The sequence below is a fragment of the Pygoscelis adeliae genome, unplaced genomic scaffold (assembly GCF_000699105.1).
Source record: "Pygoscelis adeliae isolate BGI_AS28 unplaced genomic scaffold, ASM69910v1 Scaffold122, whole genome shotgun sequence".
Classification (NCBI taxonomy): domain Eukaryota; kingdom Metazoa; phylum Chordata; class Aves; order Sphenisciformes; family Spheniscidae; genus Pygoscelis; species Pygoscelis adeliae.
The window spans coordinates 3,197,697-3,215,178 of record NW_008824358.1 but is presented as its reverse complement, the minus strand read 5'-3'; the positions used below and the strand labels follow the sequence as shown (position 1 = coordinate 3,215,178).

The window sequence follows — 17,482 nt, the reverse complement described above, 5'->3', positions numbered from 1 at the left end:
CCTTCCCGCCCAGCCCCGGCTGAGGGGAGCCGGAGCTGACTCGGGGACGGGCACGCGTGGGCGCTTCGTATCCCGGCCTCCCGAAAATAAACGTTCGCAGTACTACGGCAGCGTTTTATGCAACTGATTAATTTACCCCATACCGTTTTGGAGCCTTTTTTTTTTTTTTTTCCCCTCGGACAGCGATTTATTCTGCATAATAAATGTCTAATGGGAAGTACAGCATTGTGAATAGTTGGAAATACTGCCTTTTCATGAAAAGGCACAGTCTCTCTCAAAAAAACCAAAACCGAAAGAACTTCACTTAAAGTTCCATAATATATGCTGATTACAATGAAGTGGTAGTTGTACTCTTAATTTTGAACAAGACTTCAGACCCCTGGAAGGTAAGTTTTCAGGCAAACAGCAGCTTTCCATGCAAGAAAACCCTTTTTCTGCCATCTATAAGTCTTGCACGCTCGCATGCTCCCTCTGCCAGGTACGTGTAATGGGAGTATGGATCGCATGATACATCTTGGCTGCTTTTTCTCCCCGAAATAGGCACTTCTCTAGTACCATGTAGTGTTTTTTACTTCTGTAGCACCACCACCCAGTGGTGAGTTAGTGTAGTATTCTGAACGCTTCGAGTTCACTGGCTTGTACATAGGATTAAGGGAAAAAAAAAATCTATTAATAGCCGCAATGCAGATGCAATATAGTTTAGCAGAAAGTAAGATAAATCAAAATTGCCAAATTAGGAAAAAAAAAAGGAGAGCTGTTTTGAGTTCCTCAGTGACTGACTTAAATGGAAGAAACATAAAATATATAAGTCTGATGTCATTGAGGAAACGCAGTTTTGTCTCTTTTCATAAGAATATTTAGACAGGCTGCTAACACCACTGGCGGTTGTATATGTAACAAAGCTATATTTTGTGCGCAGAATGCTCTCCTAACAATCTTCAAGGCATCAATTTGTTAAGCTAAGACAAAGACCTCCACTGCTGTTTAAAAATGAGACAAGTTACTGTCATCAATAGACCCAGCTTCAGCTACAACTACTGTGGAAGTCAGGAATATACTAGAATGATCTTTCACCCAGACTTCTTGTCAGTACTTGTTTTTGAAATACTTTCCAAGTTAGGCATAGCAACAAGAATAACTATTCTGAAATATCCCCTGCTGAAATTTCCATTTACTAAATTAAGCTAATACAGAAAATTAACTTCTTTGAGAGTCTGTGAGAGACATAGATTCCTTGTTCTCTGTCACTTCAATTCGCATCATATGTTAATGTAAGTATCTTTCAAACAGGATTTCTGAGAATAACAAAAGATACCAGTACAAGAAACAGGAGGACTGCAAGTAAGTAACAAACTAAACTTCCCTGAAACTTTTTACTGATCTTTTGTTATGCGTAACTTAAAGATGTTTTAATTCCTGACAGTCATAGTCTTTTCTAAACAATATATTTTCTATTGATAGACATAGGTGTGGTGGTTTAGTTATTAAAATGGCTCAGATGTACTGGACCCTGCAAGGCCTTTTTTGGTTGTGTGATCTCTTCCAGATGGCCTGAAAAACTTGTATAATGGAAGAATAAAAGAGCAGTCCAGAATACTATCACATTCTGCTCGTGCCCGACTTAAGGTACCAACCACCTTTCTTTTCTACAGCACTGCTTTCAAAGCTTGAGATCCGTCAAAGGTGGATCAGAGGCTTTCATGTTGTGTGTATACAGTGTCATTTTTCACTTGATGTCATGCTGTCTTACTTTCTACGCGTCTGAGATTATTTCAATTCTTTCTTTCGTATGTCCTTTTTTTTCATGGCTTTCATGAGTTGTCTTTGCAATATGCCACACGTCTTCATTTGCTGGAATAACCTTTATTTCTTACCGTTACCAAAATTGAAGTTACTGAAGTTGGAAGCCAGAGCTGTACAAAGAGGAGCTTGGAAAGCATCTTAACTTCGTCACACCAAAATAACATAAAACCTGTATCTTCAAGAAGTCATGCTTATTTGCTTCCTTAACCTTTAACATCATATTGCCCAGGTATTCCCGCTAGCATGGAATGAATCAGTGGTTATACGATACGAGCGAGTTGTCTGCATCTGGAAAAAGACCACATTTTTTGATAGACAGCGTAGTTCCACAATCTGCATAATCTGATTTGAATTTGCACTTTTCTCTCCCCTCTTTCTTCCTTATACAGACCGTGCAGTAAATCTTATAACAGAACCAAAATTAACTGCCAAAATATCTTAAAAGATTGTTTTTCTGACAAATCAGCTCTTTGATCTGGTTGCAGCACCACATAAACCCCAGAGTCAGCACAAGGAAGGAGCCTTTTGAAGCATGGTATCGCATGCCAAGTTCAATGAATAAAACAGAAGAGTATGGGTGACCTTGAGTCACTCTACTTTTGTGCAGACTGGAATATTGCCAAAGTCTTTTTACTGCACACAAGAATCTTATTTTTTGTATACATCTAATGGCTTTTTTTCAGCAATATTAAATCAGGGCAAATTTAACCCCCCCCCCCCCCCTTTTTTTTTTTAGATGAAATGCTAGCTTCCAAACGAAAGACAACAGGAGCTATGACTGGCCTGGTTACAGGGATCATCAGCCTCCCACTCATCTATGCGTGGCTTTTTTTCTCTTAACCTTTATTCTCTCCTCGTGCCATCCTTGCAAGGTGGTTTGATGCCCAGGAGGCCCGCTTTCCTTCCCTTGACTGCGACGCTCCTAATCTGGAAATATTTGCTCTGGTAAACTGCCAGCACAGTTCTTCTAGAGGAGTAACTTAGATAAATGCAAGACCTGAGCAAAACTAAAATCCTTAATCCAGTTAAGGATTATATCTGTGACCTCTAGTCTGGAACGATGCTGGAAATGATTGGAATCCATTGCCTAGGAAATCCTTAATTTCACTAAAGGAAATAAGTGTCTGCCTGCATAATGTAAAGTTACCAATGAAACTCGGCTGAAGTGCAACAGAATCAGTTTAAATTTACACGCTTTTAAGTTTCAGCACTTGACTTTAATTGCTCTATGAGCATTTTAAACTTTTTAACAAGGTTCACGTCTAACTAGACTTTGATATCACAGCACCCTGTGAAGACAAACTCAATTAGTTTGACTTACCCCAAATATTAGAGAATACACTCAGAATAATTTACAGCCCTATTAGGCCAAAAACATGTCATGTAAGAATAGATAAGGCTCGCTATACCACCAAGCTACATTAAACAGTTTGCTCCAAAATCAGCTAACTGGCTGCTCAGCATTTTAGTAAGAAAATAGTCTGCATTCTAATAAACATTATTACCAGCTATTGGGTGTGGTAAGAATCACACTGTACAGCCATGTAAACAGGGCAAGCCCCACTTCAGGGTGGCTTCAGACTGCGTCTTAGAGCCTGTTTCTTAGGTTGCAACCTTGGTTAGTCATTCGGTTGAAGTTGCTTTGTTTGAGTACTTCTGCACCCATAAAGGTCTGGTGGAGATCCAACTGTACTAGCTTGAGATTCAGTGCCACTAGTCTACCACTGCTTTTTCCAGATGAGACCGTCTGATTATACCCACGTTCTCAGCCTCATTCTGGGGTAATATCCCTCACAGTGTGTTTCAATCTTCATTTTGATTATTTCAGGCTATAAAGTAGTTGTCAGATGACTGGTCAGCCCTTTGATTTGAAAGCAAGGCAACAGCTACTTTTCTGAGCATGAGCGACAGCGCCATCAGCAACTGAACCATCTCACCAGTCATCAGAGAGAGCGCAGCCAGCTTTTTTTGTACATTCGGGCCTGGTTTGGACTTTCTACTGGTAAAGCACATGTTTACAATGTTCCCTTGGAGAACTCTGCTTTTATGATTGCACAGTTGCAAGTTTCAGGTTAAGCCTGACAGCAAACTGCTCAGCGGTAAAGCTCTGGGGAGAGAGTTCACAAGCTAATTGCAAAGCTTTGAGAAGTTCATAAACCCAGTTATGAAGGCTGATGCAAAAATGCTCAAGCCAGATCTAATGCTAAAGAGATGCCCCAAGAGAAAACTGGTCATTACTGCCCGGTTATCAATATGCGTGTTAAAATAACCAGCAGTGGTAGTAACTGGGCTGCAGTCAGCTCTTTGCAGCACACATACACACTTAACCTTGTTACGTAGTCACATCGGAGAAAACAATTTTAACTCCTCCCTCCATCCTCCAACCGAAATTGGCCAATTCTTCCTGATGGTCTTTGCTGAGATTTACAGAATCCATAAAAGACTACAGACTCCTCAAGACTCAGAAAAAACCTAGACAATATTTAAAGAGACTTGAGATTTAAAAGGTGTTCACAATAAAAACAACAAAACAAAAAAAAACCCCCAGGCCCCTTGACATATTTTGATGGGGGACTTGTAAGACTACCCAATGTATTGCCCAGGAAAAAGTGCTGTTTCACTCTTAACTTACAAGGGGTAAATAAAAGTGAAAATGTGTCTCGTTTTCATCTTTGACTTCTGTCATTCTCATCCACACTCTTAATTTCCAAAACATTCCTCCTCAACCCCATCTTTTCTTGGTGCTCTGTTTTCTCGTACCCACTTACAGCACAAACAAGCACTCACAGGGAGTGAGAAGCACATGTTCAAAGACCAACAGCAGTGCACAGGGCAGGTATGTATGTATGAAACCGTGTGCTTTAACTAATTAAGGTGCATTGCGTGTAAAATCTTACCTGAAAAATGAATCCCTCAACTGGAATGGCTAAGCCTTTTCCCAAGGGAACACTGCTGGCCATAATCAGCCGTGGACAATGAAGCAAGGAGCTCCTACATCTGAAAGTCTGAAAATAAATTCAGCCTCAAGAAATCAAGTGCAAAGGTGCCTTCATGAAGGGCAGACGAGGGGAGAAGTATGTTCTTGTACTCATTTTTGGCACCAAAACAGTTTTTAAAAAGCTATCTCCAACATTTAGATTTTGCTCCGATTTGGAGACAAACCTAGTTAAGTGGGGAGAAAGGGAAAAAAATCTAGACGTATCTTCCAGTAAATACAAACTGTACCCCAGAAGTCTTGGATCAGTAATAATCATTTATCCAATGATAAATAGACTACGGGCCAGACTACAGCACTAGTGCAAGTTCCTCTCACTTTTGTCAGCCTCTCTACGTTTTAATGCATTATTTTCAGCATCTTTTCCTAATCTTTTTTTCTATTGAGAAGCCCACAGCTGAAGTCTTATTGCCTTTCCAGTGCTAAAAACTATTCGAAGTAACTCTTAAAGCTTCCTTGAGAGATGAGCATTTCTAAAGCTTTTTTGCATAAATATTAGCTTTATTGGAAAATAGTTCACTTAACCAATCAGATTAACACACACCAAATTATTCTAGTTGAAAAAAAACCAAAACAAACAAAAAACCCCCCACAAAAAAAAAAAACCAAAAACCAGAACAAAACAAACTAACCTAAAATGCTTTGGAAAATAATCTGCTTCAGTTACAGTAGCAAACACATCATGGTAGCCTGAAACAAGTACTTGGGGGTGCCTTCATCAGCTAACAGGCAATCACTTCATGTAAACACAGAAAACACCCTGTAATATTCGTATTTATGAATGTACCTGGAGTACACAGAATTGGGTTTTTCTGAAAAACCTGTATAGAAATATGCACAAAACATTGGTTTACATATAGTTACAAGTTACGTAGATGTTTATATGATGGTTCATGCTTTTTATCCATATATTTTAATTTACAGAGTGTGCATTAGAACTTGAACTTTCTTAAGATGTACATTGTAATTATTTTGTCCACATTCAGGATAACTGCACTAGGAATATGCACACACACACACACAAAACAAGTCAGATCTGTAATGGTATCCAGAACTCTGCATAAGCTGCATTTTTATAGCATCTGCAGAGATCAGTGAAAGGCACCGATTCTTACAATGAGAAGTCAAGACCACAGGTAAGTTTTTAGATCTAAAAGGGAAGCAAAGACTAAGATTAAAATTTTGTTACTAGGTAATCCAAAAGGTATCAAAATAACGAAACAACTCTTCTCTGAATCAACTTTAAAAATACATTTCAGATTTGTTGTTTGAGAGTTTAGGTCAGATTTAATTCTTCAGTAAACAACCAGACCACGAGCCTCAGACTAACCTGAATCTTAAATACAGAAGGAAATAACGTGCATAAAAGCATACGTGCATTTTTTGTTCAAAACTATTTTCAATGCACTGTTAATGCCACTGCATGGCAGAACTTAGTATTTAGGCAGAACAGCAGTATTTAGTGCTCTGACCCGTGGGATGTGATCATTCTGACGTCACGCTATCAGTGGTATTTATTTCCATTTTAATAAGATTTTCTTACTTCTCTGCACAGCTTTTGATAATCTGTAGCTCTAGAATGCTGCGACTCAGCCTGGCCACAAGCCACTTAATGTCCATTCCGGATGCGTCCTTCAATAGTACTTCCAATATTTTACGTTAAACTGCCTATTAAAGATGATACCGCCTTCACAGAGCAGAACAGAAAGCTATACATCAACAGGACAGGAAGACATGAAAAAGCTTAAATCACGAGCTTTAAGGAGAGAACGAAAGGAGTTTTGTAACTGTAAAAATAATTAACAATTGTGGTAGGCTGTATTCTAAAGTCCTAGCTGTAAAGGGTTTGCGGAACCTTCTCTCCAAAGATTAGCAACTGCCAGCTCACAACATCTACATTGCCAAACGACCTTCAGGCAGAAGCAGCTATGCTTTTGTAGGGCCAGCTGAGTAAAACAAATGGAGAGATGTTCACAAACAGAAAGGGGCCGATACTTCAGACTGGAAACATTCTGGCCACAGCTAAATTCTACACGAACACTGCTAACTCATGCACTTCTACTTCAAAAGGAATATACAGCACAAAGTTAACTACGGTATCCAAACTTACATAAAACACCTCCACTACTGCCTAACCTTGTTTCACAGCTCTGCATGAACGGCTATACTTTGCATCACAGTAACAAGATTAGAGACCAAATAAATGGAAAAACTTTGGGAGAGCTTAACATCAACTGTTCGAAAATAGACAAGACATTACAAAAATGGGGAAGCCAAGACTGTACACAATCTTAGTGTTCATACTGCTTTTCGTATCTGTACTTCGTAAGCCTGTGAAAATCATGTAACTACAAAACTTCAGGTAGAAAAATAACTGTAGAACTTGTCTACGTGCATTGTTAACATGTACTAGTATCAATTGTTTAGTCAAGATACAGCGCAATACCTCTTTGAAATAAATTGCAAAGAGTCCATATAGAGAGAAAGCAAGAGTACCTTACGCCTGGCATTTTATAGTGACGGAGTATGGAATATTTATTCACGAAGGTAAGTCAGAACAGCTACCGTACTTCCAAATGGAACCCAACTTAGTTCACGTTAACTTCAAGCACAGCCAAAGTCCTTGAGATGAGGCAAGCCAGAAGCAACAGTTATCTAGACCTCAAGGAACTCTTCCTACGCCTTCAGGATACAACTCTTAGATATGATCACAGCATTTTCATCCGATAAAAGAATAAGCCAAAGAAAGAAAAATAAATGTAAACCAAGTTTATTTTGCTTTTAAGTAGTGTTCTTTAAGCACTACAGCATGGTAAACAATGTAAATTAGTATAAGTCATCTCAAAAGCCAGAGTTTTTTTTTTTTTATTTTATGAGTTGTTAAAAAGATGCAGCCTATTCTAACAGGATAAATATTTTAACCATTTCACTTCGAGTTAATGAAGGCTCACAAATGAGCAACACTCCTCATTGAGGAAAACAAAAAGCTGTTGTCGACAAAGCGACAGCACACACACAAAAACAAAAGAACTGTGTAAAAATAACTAACTGTACTGTGTTCCCATACTCTTTAGAAGTTGCTTTACAATGGGATGATATGCACATGATCTTGCTGCAAACTTGCCATACAACTTGCAAATACATGTAGCCTAGCCTTACCACTCAGTCCAAAAAGCTGCTAACTGATCAAAACAAATGCAGCACTATAATCCTCTGCTTAACAATTAATTCAATCTGTTTTACTCATTACCTTTTCTCCTAGACTGCAGGACAGACTAGAAAGAAAATGATCCCGAATTAAAAACCGATACTCTTACAGGAAATTGTATTATTTTGCAATATATGCTTGTCTTTTACAAGTTATGTTTTGCCTATTTTCCCCTTAGCCACAAAATGGGCATGAAGTAATTACTTTGAAAATGCCTTAATTTTCAACTTCATGCAAATCTAAATAAAGATGACCAAACAAAAGCTTAAACAATGGAAGGATATTTCACAGAAAATTTCTTATACAAAAAACACATAAGAAAAAGGGCCACTAGGTGACATTTTAATTTACAAATTGGCATCATTTTGGTCAACAAATATCCAAGTGCTGTTTTCTTCTATTACAACAAAGTAGCTGTACAGAAAGAAAACTGCAAAACTTGTTTTTTTTATTTTTTTTTTTTTTTAATCACACATCTCCTCGGGAATTTCATGTGGATTAAGGATGCCAGGTACAGACATCTGAAGTTTATGCTTCTCCTCTTGAGCCTGCCGAAGGGCTGTTTCTCTTTCCTCCAAGAATAAGTCTGATGTGTCTTCACCTGCAAATTCCTGTATAATTCACATAAAATCATTAGTTTATTGTCAAATGCTTTAGGGCAGAGTAAGAAGCTTCCAAAATCCAGCATGACAGAGAAGACATCTTCCCCTCATATTCCCTGCCAGATTATTTGCTCGTTTTGCTTTCTGCTCCTAAGGTCAGAACCGATATAAAGGAATGCAAAACATTTTAAGATTTTCACTATGTGTTACAGAACAGGATGCTCTAGTAACCCAACGTTTGGAGCGTATCACCATTAAAGCAGTATCATTACAATTTTGAAATACCTGACGATCGCAGTCTTAAAACTAATTAACAAACTCTTTCCTACAATCTCCCTGAATGCCAGCATCTTTAGAAAAATAAAAGCATAGCATTACTCTAGCAAGTTTCAAAACACGTCCCAGTCCCAAGCAGAATTGAAACAAAACCTGGTTAAAAATCAACTTGCTTTATGTCCCATTAGAGGAAGTTTTGCAGCCATCTTAGACATACAAATCGTATGCACAGCATAAAGCACAAGTGATGACATTTAAGCCCGATTTGTAAGATTAAAAAAAAAAAATCACACTGAAGTAGGTTATATGACACACCAGAGTCATGCAAGCCATTTGACAGAGTTCTCGCTACATTTTAAACAGCTGCAAAATAACTTGCATCTCCTAATCAAACACTGAATGAACATTGTCCAGGTACTTTCCAACAATATCACCCTGCTGATGATATTTTATTTCTTGGAAAAAGCACACCAAACATACCTTGATTTGGACCAGGAAATCCCTTAGGTGTTCCTTGAAGGCAGGAATATCCTGGTTTAGACTGAAGAGTCCCGTTACAAACAGCTTAACCTGGGCACTAACAGTAAACACATCCGTTAGTATTTCAAGACGTAAGAACCCACTTGGAAGTATTAAAGAATGACGGCACACTTACTCTTGCAGGTGAGGAAACGCAGATTTGAGAAGATTAGCAACATACTCCTGAATAAACATTTGGTTGTTCACTGGATTTCCAGGGTTTAATGGAGTACTTATTTTTCCCTCTTCTACTAAGTTGAACATGTATGCAAGGATTGATGCATGCATTGTCAAACCTGAACAGATCAAAGTTATACATAAGCAGTTATTATTCAGAACAGGACGTATAACATTATTTTGATGTTCAAAAGGATCGTTTTCATCAACCAGCTCATATATATATATATATATATATATGCATTCTTACCAGCAGTGTGTGAGGTGTCTGTTACAACTGAGAAAATGTGCTGAAGGATATCACAGAAATACGTCTGGTAGAAGCTCTGGGCAGCCGTCTCCTCTTGTGCAACATTCTGTAGTAGAGTATAAAGTATTTGAAGTCCTGGAAAAGATGCATTAAAAAACTAAGGTGACCAACAGAACAATATTAAAACCTCTGTGCGCATTTTTGCCTTTTCCAAAGCAATACAAATATCCCCAGAAATTCTGATCGGCACCGAAAAGCCAAGTATTACACGTGCCATTATTTTCGCAGGCATTTCCTCAAGTAGCCACTAGAGGGCTATAGCCACATTGACATTGGTGTGCCGATTGTATTTGCAGTTATTAGATGACAGAAGCATAAAGAACCATCACGTCACTTTACTGGTACTAACCAAGGCAAAAGAGACCCTCTACCAAAAGAAGCATTTGCTAATTTAAGAAGGGAAAGTGTTTTAATGTTTAGAGTTACATGAAAACTTAACTTACTTCACTAGGTGAAACGCAACTGAAAGGTATCTTTTATCCTCATCCCTTCCAAACGCCAATACAAGACAATTGGCTAAAAACTAAATGGCTTCACAACAATTTTTTTATCCAGTAGTCAAGACAGCGCACTAAGCCCAAGATCTCAAAAAAGAATGTTTTTAGAATTTAAGACTTTTATATAGCCTCTCCTAGTCTCCCTCGATAACTGTCATTCTGGAGGGCTTTTTAATTACTCAAGTCTGTTAAAAGAAGTGACACACGCAGCTGCTCCATGAAATTTCATCCTAAGTTTACAACGGCTTCCTGTTCTCCAAAGGAAGCATAATCCACCTTCTTAACCATCTAAGGTGTTTCTCTTTCCTTATGCCATGGGCTCGCTCCCAGATCGCAAGTTCAGCCCCCACCCTCATCATTCCCTTTTCTGCTGGGCTTTTCAGTAGTTACTGAACAACTGTCTTACTGAGGTATTAAGTCAAACACCGCAGGCAGAGCTACAAAAGTAGAGCTGTAACACCAGTTTTAGCAGCAGCGAGCTGTTGCATCAGTTCAGCCATTTCAGAAAAGTGCCAACCCTCACATGGAAAAGAAAGCAAGCAGAAACTGTAACAGTGCTCTCTTACAGCTCCAGGAGTGAAACAGCATCCAAGTATTTCAGTCCATTAACCTGGCCAACAACTTGAGGCTGAGCCAGAAGAATATTATTCTTGTGCAAATGCAGTACAGAATCACGTGACTGGAATGCTAAGTTTGACTGAAGAAAAACATGCAAGGAAACAGCATTCTACCAGAAAATATCTGATACTGCAAACAAGTCTGCATATTAAACACTTCCATTTACCTGTATCTGCAACGTTTCTCATTGTATGTTTGAAAGCCCAAATAATAGAATCCAGAACAAGTTTGAACTGTGCAGGTGGAATGGCCAGGAATGCTGGGAAGCAATGAGAATTTACAGCCTGGAGTAGCAGGAAGAAGTTTGTTCTATGTTCAGGATATTCTTCAAAGTCCTAGAAGGAGAAGGGGGTGGGGGGGGGGGGGGATGAGGGGGGTGTGGTGGGGGGGGGGGGGGGTGGGGAAAGTCAAGTTTCCTAAAGATCCATCATAAGATCTTCTGTTAAATAGAGTGAGTCAATAGGTGACGTGAACAGCATTTAGATCCCAGGTTTAAAATAACCTTAAATGCAAAGCCAAGGTTACATTTCTCGGTGAACTTTTTTCCCCGATTTTCCCCACCAAAGCTTGGCAAGACCATCTTCTAGAGTTACACAACATTGACAGGCTGAGCCACGTTTTGTCAGTACACAACCTTAATCACTACTCAGTTCACAGATAAACAGACATGGTCTCAACACTGGTTAAGCACCTATGTTGTTGCTACAGGGGTACAATTTCTGGTTACACCCTATTGCAAAGTAGCACTAATGCAGCCGGTAGTGCTCAAGTATTATGCAAACACATATTGCACACTATAGCATAAGAACTGCATTAGTGAGGAAATACTCAAAATGACTGATCAGTACTTATATTCATACATTTTAAATATTTATGAATTTCAGCAGTCAGTCCTACACTGACATTTGACTTAAGTACACTTCTACTTCCAGAAGCACAACATTCCAAGTCCCTAGAACAGAAAAATTACTAATGACTTAAATCGAGAGCTAAACAGAGAAATTTTTAAGACAACAAGATTAAGACATCCAACTAGACAGCCAGACTTCAAAACAAGTATGTTCGTTTGAGCAGAAGTTTCTTCGAGTGCCACAAATGCACTTTGTGACTGCAAAAAAACAGGGAGATGATCCACAAGACACCACATCTGGAAACGATATTCACAGAAAGAAGGCATGAACCCCCGCTTCATTTCCATACGATGAAAGCCGTGTAATAACTCTACGTTCACTACATACTGCCTCCCTTCATTGCAAGGAAAAGGTATCTTTCACTTAGAGATGTACCAACAGCCAGGACTAGTTACTCTTACAACCCCCCATTTTTTTTGTCTTCAGTTACTAGGGAAATGCCTTATCCAAAGTTTTAATATAAATACCTTGTTGATCATATTTAACGTGCACTCAAAAACAGCATCAAATATCTGAGGTATTTCAGCAGTAATGTGTCCACCCAGCTTGTTTACAATGATAGCCATAGTACTAAGTACTTCAGGTTCTCTAGCGGCTGGAACATTTCTCTGGTAGTCAATGAGAACTGCATCCAACAAGGGAGGAACAAAGTTTTCAGCTACCTAATTGAAAGAGTAAGCCACAGTTATAATAATGCAGTTATTGAACAAAGTCTCCAGCCTACAGTTTACAGCAAAGTTCGTTGTTTAGCTACAGGTGATACTTTTCCTAAGGAAGTTAAAATACGTTACCCTTCCATAAACTCCCCACCCTCCATATCCATCCAGCAGGGCTTCCAAGAGGGTTCTCTTAAACCTCCTTGATTCCCTTTAAGATTACTCTCAGCTAAAATTAACTGAAGGATCTCAAACATAGCTCAGGCTTACCTCTGTATGATTATACCTTCTCCTTTCTATTTTACAGACCTTCTGAAGCAAGTTCCTGTGACCAACTCATTCAGTCAACAGCAAAACAAAAAAACCCAGAGTTCTTCCTAATTCTGTCTTACAAGTTATTTGTATAAAATAAATCTACTTACCATCTGAGGATCATTGGACCTGCTCACCCAGCCAGAAATTAGTTTTAAAGTTTCCCTTTTCACAGTCCTCATACTTCTAATCAAGGGCTGCTTTGTTACCATTTCACCTGAGAAGTTTTAAATCTTCAGTTAATTGGGTAAGGTGTAACAAAAAGATTTAACTTAAATTGGTATTACAAAACACAGAATGTTTGATTTTTATATCTAAACTACAAAGGCTATTAAAGACTTCTTATGCATACTGTGCAAATAAAAAACCCCCCTACCTCCCCATTCTAGCTCCGTAGGTCCAAGTTGCCATTTAGCATTACAAAACTACTACTGACAGTACCCTACTTACAGAGTTCAAAAACAAAGCTGCAACTTACTTTTCAAGTAAGGAAAATCACACATATTCACTTAACTACCTGGACTGAGCTTACATCTGGTTCTCATTAAGTGATGGCGGGGCAGGGAGAACAAGAAAGTTCCTAATTTCACCTAAGAGAAATAATCCTTCTTGTCTTTGTGTGTGAAGTCCACACTTATCCTTAAGAAGCCTTATCCTTAGATCAGTTTCCTGCCCCCAAATCATTGTAGTCTCATCAGCGAAACCTGATCTAATCAACTGCACAGCCACACAACCATTAGAGTACACGCATGGGAAAACCTGAAGAGTGCAGCCAGGAAAAGAAAAGTAGGATCGCTCGTGCTGGCATCAGAGCCATCTCTGGCAAGACAGAGCCAGTTGTGAAAACGCTCTGAGGCAACTGCAGTCACAGTAGTTGCTGACCAAGTAGCACGTCAGGACCACAGTCCTAGCAACTGCTTCCTGAGCTTCACTGTTCCTGACAAGGACAAATTCTGGCCATTGGAGCTGCAAAATCAAAAGGTACTGACTTCTCAGCCAGTTTTATTCTGAATTCTGAGAAGCTACTTCAAGGTCAACCAGCTGCTCAGTTACTAAGTTTTATTTAACATTCACGTTTCCAAATATCATCATCTGCACTGGCAAGAAAACTGGTCGTAACACAGAACCCAGTAACTGACTCATTTCATCTTGTAACGAACTACTACAGAAGCACATTCTACTGAGGTACCATAGGCCCTAATTTATCTGGCAAAAATAGGTTAGGTAAGTGACAATTCCTTCTCAGTGACTGCAAGCCTGGTTTATCGTGACTTTCAGGCATCTTCACTACAGTTACATTTCTGTAATAAAGCTATTTAAGAGCACAGTATCATACCAAAACCCTGCCAACATCTTCGTGAAAAAATAAATGAGATTCTATTTAAAGATAGTCTTTTAATATTCAAAATTAAGAGTAAGCTAAAAGAACACATGCTACAACTTTGTCTCAGCAAGATGCCTATTAATTCTAAATAAGCATCTACGGTGTTTCACATCATTCCTAAACTTTCTCATTTATAGTTTTTTTTTCCTTCCTCTAAAAATCAGAAGTTTTCTTTCAGTAAAACGTCTGGTTAACAAAAAAAAAAATCTAAGCAAGCACTTTCAGTCATTCTCCACTTTCCCAAACAATAAAATGAACACAGGAAAATTAGCGTACTCGGAATGTACTTTGAAACCTGATGACATACACTGCTAAACCCCATTTTCAGGAAGAACATGGCATTTCTTACCATTAGCCTGAATAGCTGCAGAAATATTTTCACTTAGGCACTTGTACACATTCAGCATATCTAAATAAATTCTTCCAAGCTGAATCACAAAGGGGTGGCCAACTGCTTTACAGGCTCTTACATTGGTTTTCAGAATGCTACCAAGCTGCTTAACTGTTTCAGGATCCTTTATAATATCAACATTCTGTTAAAAAAAAAAAAATAGAGTCCATTTTATTTAGTGAATAAAACTGCCCTTTAGCTTTCAATATAAAAGTGTAACTTTAAATAACTTATCTTACACAGTGTTAAAGAACGTATCACTGCAATTTACAGACTTCATATATACTGCTGTTTACTTCACGGCACTTGCCACTACCCTCAAACAGAGAGCCAGGGTAAAACTTCAATTGATTTAATTCTGCTCCTCTGCAGAGCGGAAGTTGAAGCAAGAAAAAAAAAAACTAAGGAGGAGGAATTAAGAAGGTGAAAACAGACAGAAATGGTCCATAGCAAAGGCAGTCTGTTCTTGTTTTAAGAGGGAAGTCAGAGTGAGAAGAGTAACTCAAGCTTGCTTAAGTTTCAGGTTCTTAATTAGATTAACTCCAAATGGATTAATCTCTTGTGCAGTGCAAGACTGTTGTTCTTTAGTGTGTGGAGATAAAGTCTTTCAAAAAGACTGAAAGAAATGGAAGATAAAAGTAAGAAATAAAGATGTACTTTAAGAGAATGATGGAAGAAAAAGGAGGAAGAATGAACAGTATTTTTAGCATTTTAACTTTTCTGTTATTCAGAAAGAAAACTCACTTCTAAGGTAGGTGAAAGGGAGGCTTGGGAAAAAAACATCAAAACATATTCTGTACAGTAACAGAAAATTGTCCTTTAAGTCAGATTAAAGCCAGTATTTATTTTGTCATTTAAGTCGTCTCTCTCAAAAGCACACTTCTACTGTCACGTCAATCACCGCTTTAGCCATCATTTAATGAAGTCCACCACAGCTAGGTACACTTAATGTCACGGCATGTGAAAAATAAGCCCAGGGTAAGAGAAACATTTAGCAGGTTTTCTTCACCTGGACACAGAATACACTTAAAATTTGTGAGCTTACTTTTGTTGCCTGTTGAATTATGCTGTCCCATACTTGATTAGGGAGCAACATGTATTTTTCTATCAGATGCTCCTGCACAGTCTGGTCTGTCTGTGCCCCAATCATGTATCCTACTGCTTCATAGAACGTATGCACCTGATTGGAAGAACAACAAGTCAGACAGGAAGGTTAAAAAGGAGTAAGGAAAATTGTACGCTGTTCTGAACTAACGTACAGCGAAGGCTGAAAAAGGGTTTCACTGTCTAAATACCTTTCTCCCCACTTGACTTTACAAGATCCCTCTCTGTTCTTTCCTTACTTTTGTATAAAACAAACCTCCACCCCCTTCCCTTACAAATGCCACTATATACATGCCAAAGACTTCTTCATTTTACCATCATACCCTGAAGTGAGGAAGCTCAGACATATGCTATTTAACTCTGAAGTAAATATTACCAGACATGTTTAAACTGTGGACTAGATTACATCACTCCTTTAAGTACTTTTTTCCAGGTGCCAGATCCACTCTGCCCAAGGTTTCAGTATGTTATTCCAACATCTCGGCGTACGTCGCACGTGCACGCTACTCTCACTTCATAAGCTGTGCCCTTCCTAGACGTAGGCGCTTTTGGATTGCTCCCCCCCCGTCACAAATACAAGAGCTACAGGTATACTATTATGGTAGGATATTACTCTTTTCCCGAAGCAGAACCACAAAATTAAATTCAGTATCTTATTTACTTGTTAAGACATTCCAGAAATCAAAATTCCAACTAAATGTACTTTAATTCTCCTTCCAAGCATTCTAATTGAGATCTCAGTAATGCAACCTGATCATGCCAACAAAAACCTAAGGAATATAATTCAAGCCTTGAAAACCACTACTACATCTCAAGATGAACTAACTTTTTATTAGTCTTTAGGAGTTATCCACAAAGCTGAATTAAACGTACCTGTTGTGGCTGAAGGTCACAGATGATTGTATTAATATTGTTCAAGATTTCATCAATAAATGGCATGACCTCTCCCACTTGAACCTGAACAAAATGTCGGCGGCATTTTTGTGCTATTTTTATGAAGGTATCACAAGCCATATCCTGGACGCCATCATGGGTTTCTAAATTAAATCAAGTCAGTTACTGCTATGTATTTTTTACCCATACATGTCCATGTATGGGCATCAATTTTTTTAAAAAATAATTAAAACAGCAAGTGAAAAACAGATAATTACCATGCATAAATTCAAACAGCTTGTTGACTACTGTCTTCAAAAATTTCCAGTGAGCTCTCAAAAACCGTGGGTACTGACCTACTATATACATTATATTTGATGCGATAATGGCTTTATTGTCTTTTCCTCGCTTTTGTTCACAGAGTCCCAGGAGATCCTACAACATAACATATTTTTAGTTTCCTCTCAAAGTTTGTCCAGTTCAATTAAAAGCACTGCAAGTACAAAATCCTACAAAGAGCTATACTAAAGGTAAAGGAAAGTGGTTGCCATAATCAAGTTCAAAGTCCAAATAGAAAACAAAAAAACCCAAACAAGTGGGTTAAGAATGGGGTGACGCAAGTTTCAGCCAAACCAGGAACACTGTGTTTTCGACTATGGAACCTCCATTTTCAATTACAACTAAAGACTTCTGCAAGGGGGCACTTCAACGAGCCTTACAGTATTGAATACCGACCAAGCAGCTGATAGCAATAAAAATATAGACTCCACCATAAATAGAAGAAATGAAACTAAGTCTTCTGTATGAATTTGTATGTCTTTTACAGGAGTAATGGACCTTACTTCA

General features: G+C 38.5%; 2 protein-coding genes across 2 annotated transcripts in view; both read right to left on the bottom strand.

Annotated features, from left to right (window-relative positions):
• USP34 (ubiquitin specific peptidase 34) overlaps positions 1-6,418 on the bottom strand; it is a 146,602-nt gene extending 140,184 nt beyond the window's left edge. The window contains 1 exon segment of the mRNA XM_009319630.1: positions 6,342-6,418. Coding sequence (XP_009317905.1) covers positions 6,342-6,418 — 77 coding nt within the window.
• Positions 6,419-7,552: 1,134 nt separating this feature from the next.
• Positions 7,553-17,482, bottom strand: part of XPO1 (exportin 1) — a 41,910-nt gene continuing 31,980 nt past the window's right edge. The window contains exons 14-24 of the mRNA XM_009319582.1: positions 16,915-17,071; positions 16,637-16,800; positions 15,705-15,839; positions 14,618-14,801; positions 12,995-13,101; positions 12,384-12,578; positions 11,172-11,340; positions 9,831-9,965; positions 9,540-9,699; positions 9,365-9,461; positions 7,553-8,617 (exon numbers count right to left, since the gene is read on the bottom strand). Of these exons, the coding sequence (XP_009317857.1) occupies positions 8,471-8,617; positions 9,365-9,461; positions 9,540-9,699; positions 9,831-9,965; positions 11,172-11,340; positions 12,384-12,578; positions 12,995-13,101; positions 14,618-14,801; positions 15,705-15,839; positions 16,637-16,800; positions 16,915-17,071 (1,650 nt within the window). The 3' untranslated portion in view covers positions 7,553-8,470. The remainder of the gene's footprint in view (positions 8,618-9,364; positions 9,462-9,539; positions 9,700-9,830; positions 9,966-11,171; positions 11,341-12,383; positions 12,579-12,994; positions 13,102-14,617; positions 14,802-15,704; positions 15,840-16,636; positions 16,801-16,914; positions 17,072-17,482) is intronic.